This window comes from Lucilia sericata, unplaced genomic scaffold (assembly GCF_015586225.1).
Source record: "Lucilia sericata isolate MDLA Ls3-8-SP2 unplaced genomic scaffold, ASM1558622v1 Contig001171F_arrow, whole genome shotgun sequence".
Classification (NCBI taxonomy): domain Eukaryota; kingdom Metazoa; phylum Arthropoda; class Insecta; order Diptera; family Calliphoridae; genus Lucilia; species Lucilia sericata.
The window spans coordinates 11,628-26,028 of NW_023995140.1; the positions used below are offsets into that span (position 1 = coordinate 11,628).

General features: G+C 30.5%; 1 protein-coding gene across 1 annotated transcript; it reads left to right on the top strand.

The window, feature by feature from the left end:
* Positions 1 to 2,062: 2,062 nt before the first annotated feature.
* LOC119610368 lies at positions 2,063 to 11,785 on the top strand. Its single transcript, XM_037965539.1, has 4 exons — positions 2,063 to 2,239; positions 2,428 to 2,521; positions 2,593 to 2,969; positions 11,053 to 11,785. Exons 1-4 carry the CDS (start codon positions 2,135 to 2,137, stop codon positions 11,335 to 11,337), a joined length of 861 nt encoding a protein of 286 aa, XP_037821467.1. The 5' UTR covers positions 2,063 to 2,134; the 3' UTR covers positions 11,338 to 11,785.
* Positions 11,786 to 14,401: the final 2,616 nt, after the last annotated feature.

Here is a 14,401-nt window from a genome sequence, read left to right on the forward strand (position 1 = left end):
TTGCACTTTTTTATGTACATACAGTGTCTCTCATAAGTATTCGAATTTAGGTAAACTATGAAAAGAAACCAAATTTAATAATATATTTTGTGTGGAAAATAAATAAATTAATTTTTTATATTGTCTAGATAGTCCTTAGTTTTGATATCACGCCCCTTAAAATTTGAAAAATTTACATTTACTTAAATTATTTGTGCTTTTTTTAAAAAAAGTCCATGAAACTACTTCACAAAAGTATGCGAATTTTTCCCATATTTCATATTTGATCATATTATACGATACACAAATTTTAGAATCGCATGGTTTTATGCTTAATATTGTTTTAAGGGGTTACTATCAACCGCATGGATATATTTTTGACCCATTTGGTCCACAATTTTGGGGAATTTGTACCCCCTTTTCATGTAATATCATTAAAATGGCGATTTTTGGCTATATTTGTATGTTTTCACCCTTTTTCCAGAGATAAAACCAAAATTTAATATTGGAATTTAATAGAACCCATAGGGTATCTAAAAATAATATTTTTTGTTATAAGGATCTGTACTTAAACGTTCCAAGATGTATTTTTTGGTATCGTTTTTCAGTTTCTAATTGAATTATCTGGATCATAAGTCCCTTTTCGTACCTCTAGGGACGATATTTTCCGACAAAGTTGTCTAGTGTATATTCAAGTACATATTGGCACTAATGTATTTTAAATTTTCAATATATTATAGCGGTATACAACCCCAAAACATGCCTTAACAAAACGTCATCCTATATAGTAGATTTCAGTTTTTACTACTCGTAACTTTCACGCTTATGTAGCCCGTTACAATAACACTGTAAGTCCTAAATTTTGGTTTTAATTTGATCATAGTAAATAATATTTAAACACATATCAACATTTTTGATGTGATCATAATGATATCGTGCCATGCAGCACGGAGGCCATTGGTATATAAAAATAATGATTTTACTATTTTGAATGGTGCTTCTTCGAGGCATGTTTTGGAGTTTTACACTTCCACAACACATTGAAAACTTAAAATGTATAAAAGCTGATATCTAAAAGAATATATACCAGAAAACTTTCCCCGAAAATAGTTGATCGTAGTATTATAAAAATGGACTTAAGTTCCAATATATTGAATTAGCGACAGAAGAATGATCCGAATAATTTATCTTGGAACGTTTAAATACAGATTCTTGTAACAAAAAATATTATTTTTAGATACCCCAAGGGGTCTTTTAAGTCCCAATATCAAATTTTTGTTTTATATCTGGAAAAAAGGAGAAAAATTTGCAATTATGGCCAAAAATCGCCATTTTAATGATTTTACATGAAAAGAGGGTACAAATTCCCCAAAATTGTGGACCAAATGGGCCAAAAATATATCCTTTCCGTGGATAGTAACCCCTTAAAACAATATTACGCATAAAAACCATTCGATTCTAAAATTTGTGTTGCGTATAATATGATCAAATATGAAATACAGGAAAAATTCGTATACTTTTGTGAGGCAATTTCATGGACTTTTTTTAAAAAAGCACAATTAATTTAAGTCAATGCAAATTTTTCAAGTTTTAAAAAGCGTGATATCAAACATAAGGACTATCTAGACAATATAACAAATTAATTTATTTATTTTGCACACAAAATATATTATTAAATTTGGTTTCTTTTTATAGTTTACCCAAATTCGAATAATTATGAGAGACACTGTATGTATGTAACTCGTTTTATTTGCCTGTTTGTGTTTTATTAGTTTCTTTACAACAACTTCATGACTAATAACTTAAGATGATCAAATACTAGATTCACAGCGGCAGCATTTGCAGATTTTGTAATAGTAGCAGGAGTTGAAGATAAAGTTGTAAAATCGAATGCCTATTATCTACAATTATAAAACGCAATGTGTAAAATTCGCGCAAACAAACTGGAAAATATGTTTTTGTAACCAACCAAACAAGTTCGCAAAACAAAGATATAAATAAATATCTATTCACACATTTTTCGTTGGACTTGACTTTGGAAAATTGTGTAAAATTTCATTTTCATTTGTAATAAGGCGTTTAAAGTAAAAGGTTGTGGCTTTCGGTTTTGGACTTTTCACGTATTTTATAATAACAACTTTGTGGTCTTTTGATAATGAATATTATACAATTTATGAATATAAACGTAATCGGTTTGATTATGACATTGATAACCGTACAAGGATATGGTTATCGTAGCTACGATATGACTAGTAATAAGGTTTGTTGTGTTAACAGAAAAAGAGTTTTATAAAGTTTTTTGCTTAAATCGTTTGTTTTTGTGATGTAATTTTGGAATTTGGAAGCAAAAGACTTAAAGTGATTTAATGATTATTTTCATGATACTTTTTAAAATTGTTGAAAAATAAGGAGTTAAAAAAAAAATAAAATTTCTTTATTTTTCCGTAGAAAACAAAATGCCTAAATCCTCCCCGTACCGCTAGAAGAGTTGAGAATTTCATTAAAGAATGCCAAGAGGAGGTTAAAAATAAATTAGTTTTGGGTAATTTAACAACGATTAATTAATAATATGACAACAATATAATCTGATATGATTCTTTTATCTTACAAAAGAGGCCTTTCGCATACTCAAACAAGAGGTCCATAAAACTCATCCTCCCATCAATCCCAATGATGATAGTATTGATCTAATAGAAACTGTAGAAACACCAGCAGCAACTCATTCGGAAACATGGACAGAATCGTTGCCACCATCATCACCACCATCACATCCAAGTGAAGAACATATTGTTACTCATATTAGAGATGGTGATGATGATGTAATCGTAGAAGATGATGGTGATCGTTATGAGTATTTTATTGAAGAGGATACATCAAACTCTCAACGTCGCATGATTCGTTTATTGAGACGTATAAGTCGTGTGGGTGATATTTCAAATGGTATTTATCATCCCACATTAGTGCCATCGGAGGATAAGCGGATTGCGGGGGTAAGTAGGAAAAAATTAATTTTTTGAGATCTAAAGTCGAGAATTTAGACTGATCTATATTCGAGACTCTAGACTCAATTATAGACTGAAATGTAGTCGAGACTATAGACTTAATAATAGTTTAATCTATAGTTGAGACTATTTCCTGACCTAAATTCGAGACTATAGGTAAATCAGTAGTCGAGGCTATTGGTTTATCTATAGTTGAGACTTTAGTCGAGAGTATAGATTGTTCTGTAATGGAGAGTATAGACTGATCTGTTATATATAGTACGGACTATAAAGTGATTCATAGGCGATACTATAGACTCGATTATAGTTTCTTTTATAGTAGAGATTATTGACTGATCTGTATTCGAGACTATAGTCGAGTCTATAGGCTGATCTGAAGTCGATACTATTGGCTGATCTATAGTCTAGACTATAAAATAATCTATACTCGTCGCTACAGGCTGATCTATAGTTGAGACTATAAACTGATACATAGTAGAGACTATAGACTGAACTATAGTCGAGAATATAGACTCATCTGTAGTAGGACTTTGGACTTATTTATAATGCAAACAATAGAATAATCTATAGACAAGTCTATTGACTGATCTGAAGTTTGTTCTACAGACTGATCTAAAGTCGAGACGATGAGTATTTGACAATTTTTAAGCTTTGTGCACCCGCCTAATGTTTATATATCAACCATTTTTCTCCTTTTCAATTCATTTCAACACTAGACAAGCCAAGATAATTTTTCTTAAATTAAAATGTTTAAAACTTTCAACTCGTTAATCTTCATTTATCAAAAACAAAATACAAAATAATTTTAGGTAATTATTTTATTACCACTTTAAACATAAATACCAAAACAAATATTTAATCACTTGCTTTTAACAAATAAAAAACGCACATTTTCAATCTAAGATCTTTAAACTTTAAAAGAAAATACATTTTGTTAAAAAAAAAGAATAATTAATATCAATGTTGAGAATTATAATGAAACTAATCAGAATATGTATATTATATAGAATAATTAAAACAATAGTTAAATATACAATTTAATTTAATAATGAGCAAAATGACGTGTCGAAATAAAATGAACAATTAAGTTGAGATAAAAATTTAGCAGATGCTCAAGAAGAATAATTAATTGCATGCGAAGGTATTTTTTCAGTTTTAGCACAAAGTCAGGGCTTTTGGGAAGAACTACTTGAGGTGGTGGTAGACAATTTAAGAAGTCTGTACCGATTTTACTATAGACTACAGACTAGACTATATACTAATCTATAGACTAGAGTATAGACTAGAATATACATTAGACTATAGACTAGACTATAGACTAGACTAGACTAGACTAGACTATAGACTAGACTATAGACTATACTATAGACTAGACTATAGACTAGACTATAGACTAGACTATAGACTAGACTATAGACTAGACTATAGACTAGACTATAGACTAGACTATAGACTAGACTATAGACTAGACTATAGACTAGACTATAGACTAGACTATAGACTAGACTATAGACTAGACTATAGACTAGACTATAGACTATAGACTAGACTATAGACTAGACTATAGACTAGACTATAGATTAGACTATAGACTAGACTATAGACTAGACTATAGATTAGACTATAGACTAGGACTATAGACTAGACTATAGACTAGACTATAGACTAGACTATAGACTAGACTATAGACTAGACTATAGACTAGACTATAGACTAGACTATAGACTAGACTATAGACTAGACTATAGACTAGACTATAGACTAGACTATAGACTAGACTATAGACTAGACTATAGACTAGACTATAGACTAGACTATAGACTAGACTATAGACTAGACTATAGACTAGACTATAGACTAGACTATAGACTAGACTATAGACTAGACTATAGACTAGACTATAGACTAGACTATAGACTAGACTATAGACAGACTATAGACTAGACTATAGACTAGACTATAGACTAGACTATAGACTAGACTATAGACTAGACTATAGACTAGACTATAGACTAGACTATAGACTAGACTATAGACTAGACTATAGACTAGACTATAGACTAGACTAAGACTATAGACTAGACTATAGACTAGACTATAGACTAGACTATAGACTAGACTATAGACTAGACTATAGACTAGACTATAGACTAGACTATAGACTAGACTATAGACTAGACTATAGACTAGACTATAGACTAGACTAGACTAGACTATAGACTAGACTATAGACTAGACTATAGACTAGACTATAGACTAGACTATAGACTAGACTAGACTAGACTATAGACTAGACTATAGACTAGACTATAGACTAGACTATAGACTAGACTAGACTAGACTACTATAGACTAGACTATAGACTAGACTATAGACTAGACTAGACTAGACTATAGACTAGACTATAGACTAGACTATAGACTAGACTATAGACTAGACTATAGACTAGACTATAGACTAGACTATAGACTAGACTATAGACTAGACTATAGACTAGACTATAGACTAGACTATAGACTAGACTAGACTATAGACTAGACTATAGACTAGACTATAGACTAGACTATAGACTAGACTATAGACTAGACTATAGACTAGACTATAGACTAGACTATAGACAAGTCTATAGACTAGACTATAGACTAGACTATAGACTATACTATAGACTAGACTATAGACTGGACTATAGACTAGACTATAGACTAGACTATAGACTAGACTATAGACTAGACTATAGACTAGATTATAGACTAGACTATAGACTAGACTATAGACTAGACTATAGACTAGACTATAGACTTGACTATAAACTAGACTATAGGCTAGACTATAGAATAATTTATAGACTAGACTACAGACTAGACTATAAACTAGACTATAGACTAGACTATAGACTATAGACTAGACTACGGACTAGACTATAGACTAGACTATAGACTAGACTAGACTATAGACTAGACTATAAACTAGACTATAGACTTGACTATAAACTAGACTATAGACTAGACTATAGACTAGACTATAGACTAGACTATAGACTAGACTATAGACTAGACTATAGACTAGACTATAGACTAGACTATAGACTAGACTATAGACTAGACTAGATAGACTAGACTTTAGACTAGACTATAGACTAGACTATAGACTAGACTATAGACTAGACTATAGACTAGACTAAAGACTAGACTATATAGACTAGACTATAGACTAGACTATAGACTAGACTATAGACTAGACTATAGACTAGACTATAGACTAGACTATAGACTAGACTATAGACTAGACTATAGACTAGACTATAGACTAGACTATAGACTAGACTATAGACTAGACTATAGACTAGACTATAGACTAGACTATAGACTCGACTGTAAACTAGACTATAGACTAGACTATAGACTAGACTTAGACTAGAACTATAGACTAGATATAGACTAGACTATAGACTAGACTATGACAGACTATAGACTAGACTATAGAGACTAGACTATAGACTAGACTATAGACTAGACTATAGACTAGACTATAGACTAGACTATAGACCTAGACTATAGACCTAGACTATAGACTAGACCTATTAGACTAGACTATAGACTAGACTATAGACTAGACTATAGACTAGACTATAGACTAGACTATAGACTAGACTAATAGACTTGACTATAACTAGGACATAACTAGACTATAGACTAGACTATAGACTAGACTATAGACTAGTACTATAGACTAGACTATAGACTAGACTATAGACATAGACTAGACTATAGACTAGACTATAGACTAGACTATAGACTAGACTATAGACTAGACTATAGACTAGACTATAGACTAGACTATAGACTAGACTATAGACTAGACTATAGACTAGACTATAGACTAGACCTATAGACTAGACTATAGACTAGACTATAGACTAGACTAGACTATAGACTAGACTATAGACTAGACTATAGACTAGACTATAGACTAGACTATAGACTAGACTATAGACTAGACTATAGACTAGACTATAGACTAGACTATAGACTAGACTATAGACTAGACTATAGACTAGACTATAGACTAGACTATAGACTAGACTATAGACTAGACTATAGACTAGACTATAGACTAGACTATAGACTAGACCAGGGGTCGGCAAACTATGGCTCGCGAGCCAAATGCGGCTCTTTGGATGTGGAGCTGTGGCTCTTTAGTTTCATACACACATTTTATTTATTTTATAAAAGAATATTTATATATTTTAAAATTTTTTGGAATTGATTAACGAGCAGTGTATTAATACTAACAAAACAATTCGCAAAAGTTTCTACAATATACATACAGAACTTTTTAACTTTGCTTAATCGTTCTGTACATGAACGAAACAAAAACATATACTTTTTGAGTGAGAAAGAAAGAAAACAACACAATTAGCTTTTCGCTCATTTCCTTGCTTTTACAATCGTACATTTGAGAATAAATCCTCATTAAACCATTTGGAATTGGATCTCTAGAAATGCAAAGTTTAAAAGCAAGTTGGAAGAGTTAGGTAAAAAGCCAACTAATAAATGAAAATTTAGAGTCATTTTTGAAACTTTAAACAACAAGTTATGATCCAATCTTTCTAAAGCCATACAAACCTATCACTCCCATTGAATTTGTTCCATGTACAAGTTAATATTGTAAGAGAATTTTTAATTCTTTAAAGTGTTAATTGAAAAGTTCCTAAAAACAAACAAACAAACTCCTACGAAGTGCAATTAAATAAAATGTAGAACATGATCATACATTCCGAAATTTTCGTGTTTTTCGAATTAAAAGATATTTTTTGGAAATTTAAAATATAGTAACTAATTTATGTGGAGAGTTTGGATACAGTTAAATACTAAAAACTTGGTCTATATGAAAACTTTAAACTTTAATCTTTTTTTAAAGAATTTTATATTTTTTGAACGCTTTCTATAAAAAGGTGCCAAAAAATTAAAAATTTTTAAATATTGCACGTTTTAATGACAGTGATCTATGAAAGATTGATATATTTTTTGCATAAAAGTTTTGGCTATAAATAAATAATTGACCAGAAAGCGTATTATGGACCCATCCTTACAAAATTTGGTAATGAGATTTTGGATCCCATGAAACTTGTTTGTGTTGATTTTCATCACTACCCAGCAAAAAGAGACGTGCAAAAAAAGTAGTAAATGCATGGGTTGAACTGATAATGAACTGGTTCATATTTAGGGGAAACATGCATGATTTTAACATTAGCGTGTCATTGGCATGCATGGGTTCGTATTTTCAAAAATAGTTCGTCATTTAAATGAGTTCTTATAACCAATGAATATTCGATGATTCTCAAGCAAATTTTCATTGGTGCACTATATTTATTTAAAAATGCATTAATGGTATTTCGATTTAATTATCAATATTTAAATAATTTTTTTGAGTGATATTGATAAAAATAGAATAAGATAAAACATAACTAACTGATTTTGATTGGATTTAAATTCATGCAGAGGAAAAATACCCATTGTGTTTTAAAATCCGTTTAGCAGTCTTGGTTTTTTCCTTCTCTTATTAATGGACTTAATATTACTAATTTTAATGGTCTTAATATTACTAATTTTAACAAAAATCTAATAAAAAATTAATGTCATTTTTAATCTTTACGTATATCAATACCCAACATACCCGGGTATGTCAGACAATTTATATGGCTATTTCATCTTTTTATACATTTCTAGTGTATAATTCAGATAATTGTTAAAACTAATTTAATAAAAAGTCTGTATATATAAATTAAATAGTTTTTGATTATAAACCATTAAATTTTAGCAATTCTTTTTAGAGTTTTCTTATTGCTTTCCTATTAACAAAAATATCGTATGCAAAAAACATAAAGAAAAACGCCTTCATAACGTATAATGTGCACTATGCAGAATTTGAATTTGTAAAATTTTGACTTCAAGAAGCTATTACTCAGTGACCGGGAAAGATAATTGAACAAAACTTTTTGTATATTATTTATTAAGGTGTATATAATCGACTAGCTTTAAAGAAATTGTTTTTGCTTTCGTAATTAGGGAACTTTTTTGCAAAAAAAAGATTGCTAAGTCATGGTCAAAAATTAAAATTTAAACTTAAATATTTTTGTTTATATGAGAATAAAATTATTACAATCAGCATAATTTTACTTCACTAAGTCATATACAATAAAAAAAAATTATTTCATCAAAATCGGCGCATATTTGTTAATGTTACAAGGACCACAAATATTTCACATTCAAAATTATGAATAAAGACACATGACTCTGTATTTGAAACTAAATTTGTTGTTTAGTTCAATTTTTTTTTCATAAGATACAAGAATATATATAATTCTAAAAATAAAACATAACATTTATAAAGAAACTTAATTTTTTTCCGATAACTGACATATAATTTTTATACATACCGGGATATGTTGGGTATTGATACACGAGATAAAAATAGAAAATCGGTCATAAATCGGTTTAAAATATATATATTTAGCTAATGGAAAATGTATAGAAAACTTTACTCTGAAAGCATAGTCCAAATTACAAGCCGATACGATATATAGACCTCGAGATATATCACTTCAAAAATGAAAAACATACACGGGTATGTGTGTATTGACATAACGGTTAAGTCAATTATGATCGTTAGAGTAATTTTTTTAAAGGGGCCTTATATTGGGGTTGGTCAATTATGGTTCGATGTCCGCAATACATCACAAAAAAAAACTTGTGGAAAATTTTATATCGATTGCTGCCTAATTAATATACATAACTATGACACTTTATACTGTATTATGGCAAATGCCTTTTAAATGATATCACTGTCGCCCCACTCTAATAAACTTTTATATCTTTATATAACAAGTGTTAAAAACGCATTCGAGTGACCCACAAAAATTCATTTGTAATGTTTTAATAAACAAACATTTTGTGGCTCTTTTAAAACCCATGTTTTGTAAACTGTAAGATTTGGCTCTTCCGACTCAAAAGTTTGCCGACCCCTGGACTAGACTATAGACTAGACTATAGACTAGACTATAGACTAGACTATAGACTAGACTATAGACTAGACTATAGACTAGACTATAGACTAGACTATAGACTAGACTATAGACTAGACTATAGACTAGACTATAGACTAGACTATAGACTAGACTATAGACTAGACTATAGACTAGACTATAGACTAGACTATAGACTAGACTATAGACTAGACTATAGACTAGACTATAGACTAGACTATAGACTAGACTATAGACTAGACTATAGACTAGACTATAGACTAGACTATAGACTAGACTATAGACTAGACTATAGACTAGACTATAGACTAGACTATAGACTAGACTATAGACTAGACTATAGACTAGACTATAGACTAGGCTATAGACTAGACTATAGACTAGACTATAGACTAGACTATAGACTAGACTATAGTCTAGACTATAGACTAGACTATAGACTAGACTATAGACTAGACTATATAGACTAGACTATAGACTAGACTATAGACTAGACTATAGACTAGACTATAGACTAGACTATAGACTAGACTATAGACTAGACTATATAGACTAGACTATAGACTAGACTATAGACTAGACTATATAGACTAGACTATAGACTAGACTATAGACTAGACTATAGACTAGACTATAGACTTGACTATAGACTAGACTATAGACTAGACTATAAACTAGACAATAGACTAGACTATAGACTAGACTATAAACTAGACTATAGAATAGACTATAAACAGACTCTAGACTAGACTATGTTTAAACTGATAAGGCGAAGCTAAGAATTGTTCTGTATAAAAAGGATCTCAGTTAAATTGAGAAATTCTCAGTGTAACTAAAAGCGTGTAGGGTATTCCTTACAACTACTTATTGCTTGTCAAAACATTTCTTAATTTTTTATAGACAACAAATTAATAAAGTTTTTTTGTTTGTTATTAAACAAATTTTCACACATTTATTTAAAAATTGTTATTAATTTTGATATTTTATTTGCGTTTTTGTGTAAAATAAAATTTATTCTCTTTACAGTGTCTATTGCATTGTGTTTATGCCAAAAATAATGCCATTGATAAAAAAGGTTGGCCTACTTTAGACGGTTTAGTTGATTTCTATTCAGGTGGCGTTAATGAGCATGGATTTTTTATGGCCACTCTAAGATCGGTGAATCTATGTTTGCGTGCTGTGACCAATAAGTATCATGTGGATCGTAGAAAATTGCCCGAAAAAGGACAAAGTTGTGATTTGGCTTTTGATGTCTTTGATTGTATATCCGATCAAATAACCGGTTATTGTTTGGATCAATATAAATCTTAATCGGTTGCTTATTAATATTTTTATTTATTCTTTTAAATTGTTAGTATAAATAATAAAAAGAAAACTGTTACAAAAACTCTGTTTTGTTTGATTTTAAAAATTGAATATTACTTTTCTATTATTTTCTCCATGGCTAAATGAAATCACGAACATCATCATTTGTCTGTCTATCAGTCAGTGAGTTATTCAGTTAGTATGTTAATACAGTTAAAAGCCTAATTTTCTTTACGTTCTTTTTAGCCACAGTTTCTTGCGTTATTATTATTCAAAATAATTTAAAATCTAAGTCAAGTAAATTAAATTTTATTGCTGCTTTTGTTTTTCTTCAGTTTGTGGAAAATAATTTTATACTTCCTCAACCACAACATAGCTCAGCACTGTAAAACAACAACAACAGTCTAGGTCAGTGTCTTCAAAATGCAATAAAACTGTGTTCACTTAAACTTAAACTCACTTCACATCTGAACACTTCTTAATATCTATAATATTTTTTCATTTTTCATTTCAGCTTCACACAATGTTTCTTTTTATACGTTCTGTAATTAGTACGAATATGAGTTTGAGACGTACATACATACATATGTATGTATGTATGTACGTTTGTCTGTTATAAACTGTATAATCAAAAAATAGTTTTTCATTTTTAGCTTTTGAAGTTTAAGTGTAATTATATTGCAATTATAAAATAAAAAACTTTTTCCATATTATTTGCATAATTTACAATTATAACAACAATAACAATTACAATTACATCTACATAGGTAAAAATTTTACCACAACAATAACATCAATTATAAGTACAATTTTGATAACAACTCATCACATATCCGTTGAAAATTTTCTAACAAGAATTCGACATTCTTAAAGAAGAGTCGTGGAAAACAAGCAACAAAGTTGCAATTTATTGTAAATTTGTTTTCTATTGAATGAGTTAATTAGCGTTTTAGCATTATTCCAAAAAATGTCAATATTTAATTAATTTCTTTGGTAAATGCCCAACAGTGATTTAAAAGTTATTGCAGATATTCGATGTAGCTAATTAAAGATTCTATTTATATACAATTTCCATAATATAACTTTCCGATCCTACAGCTTCAGCATTTTAATGACAAGTACTTATTAAAAAATCGTCTACATTACTTAGGATGAGTCTAGTAATGACTTACAAATAACTATGTACCTAATTCCTTACTTGTAAGCGAGACAACAGATATGCCTAGAAGAAGTTTGCTATTGGAAATCAACAAATCGGTCTATAAATAACGGAGATATAAGAAAGATACAGCCAAAAAGTTCAGTTCTAGTTCAGATCTAGTTCAGTTCTAGTTCAGTTCTAGTTCAGTTCTAGTTCAGTTCTAGTTCAGTTCTAGTTCTAGTTCAGTTCTAGTTCAGTTCTAGTTCAGTTCTAGTTCAGTTCTAGTTCAGTTCTAGTTCAGTTCAGTCAGTTCTAGTTCAGTTCTAGTTCAGTTCTAGTTCAGTTCTAGTTCAGTTCTAGTTCAGTTCTAGTTCAGTTCTAGTTCAGTTCTAGTTCAGTTCTAGTTCAGTTCTAGTTCAGTTCTAGTTCAGTTCTAGTTCAGTTCTAGTTCAGTTCTAGTTCAGTTCTAGTTCAGTTCTAGTTCAGTTCTAGTTCAGTTCTAGTTCAGTTCTAGTTCAGTTCTAGTTCAGTTCTAGTTCAGTTCTAGTTCAGTTCTAGTTCAGTTCTAGTTCAGTTCTAGTTCAGTTCTAGTTCAGTTCTAGTTCAGTTCTAGTTCAGTTCTAGTTCAGTTCTAGTTCAGTTCTAGTTCAGTTCTAGTTCAGTTCTAGTTCAGTTCTAGTTCAGTTCTAGTTCAGTTCTAGTTCAGTTCTAGTTCAGTTCTAGTTCAGTTCTAGTTCAGTTCTAGTTCAGTTCTAGTTCAGTTCTAGTTCAGTTCTAGTTCAGTTCTAGTTCAGTTCTAGTTCAGTTCTAGTTCAGTTCTAGTTCAGTTCTAGTTCAGTTCTAGTTCAGTTCTAGTTCAGTTCTAGTTCAGTTCTAGTTCAGTTCTAGTTCAGTTCTAGTTCAGTTCTAGTTCAGTTCTAGTTCAGTTCTAGTTCAGTTCTAGTTCAGTTCTAGTTCAGTTCTAGTTCAGTTCTAGTTCAGTTCTAGTTCAGTTCTAGTTCAGTTCTAGTTCAGTTCTAGTTCAGTTCTAGTTCAGTTCTAGTTCAGTTCTAGTTCAGTTCTAGTTCAGTTCTAGTTCAGTTCTAGTTCAGTTCTAGTTCAGTTCTAGTTCAGTTCTAGTTCAGTTCTAGTTCAGTTCTAGTTCAGTTCTAGTTTAGTTCAGTTCTAGTTCAGTTCTAGTTCAGTTCTAGTTCAGTTTAGTTCAGTTCTAGTTCAGTTCTAGTTCAGTTCTAGTTCAGTTCTAGTTCAGTTCTAGTTCAGTTCTAGTTCAGTTCTAGTTCAGTTCTAGTTCAGTTCTAGTTCAGTTCTAGTTCAGTTCTAGTTCAGTTCTAGTTCAGTTCTAGTTCAGTTCTAGTTCAGTTCTAGTTCAGTTCTAGTTCAGTTCTAGTTCAGTTCTAGTTCAGTTCTAGTTCAGTTCTAGTTCAGTTCTAGTTCAGTTCTAGTTCAGTTCTAGTTTAGTTCTAGTTCAGTTCTAGTTCAGTTCTAGTTCAGTTCTAGTTCAGTTCTAGTTCAGTTCTAGTTCAGTTCTAGTTCAGTTCTAGTTCAGTTCTAGTTCAGTTCTAGTTCAGTTCTAGTTCAGTTCTAGTTCAGTTCTAGTTCAGTTCTAGTTCTAGTTCAGTTCCAGTTCAGTTCTAGTTCAGTTCTAGTTCAGTTCTAGTTCAGTTCTAGTTCAGTTCTAGTTCAGTTCTAGTTCAGTTCTAGTTCAGTTCTAGTTCAGTTCTAGTTCAGTTCTAGTTCAGTTCTAGTTCAGTTCTAGTTCAGTTCTAGTTCAGTTCTAGTTCAGTTCTAGTTCAGTTCTAGTTCAGTTCTAGTTCAGTTCTAGTTCAGTTCTAGTTCAGTTCTAGTTCAGTTCTAGTTCAGTTCTAGTTCAGTTCTAGTTCAGTTCTAGTTCAGTTCTAGTTCAGTTCTAGTTCAGTTCTAGTTCAGTTC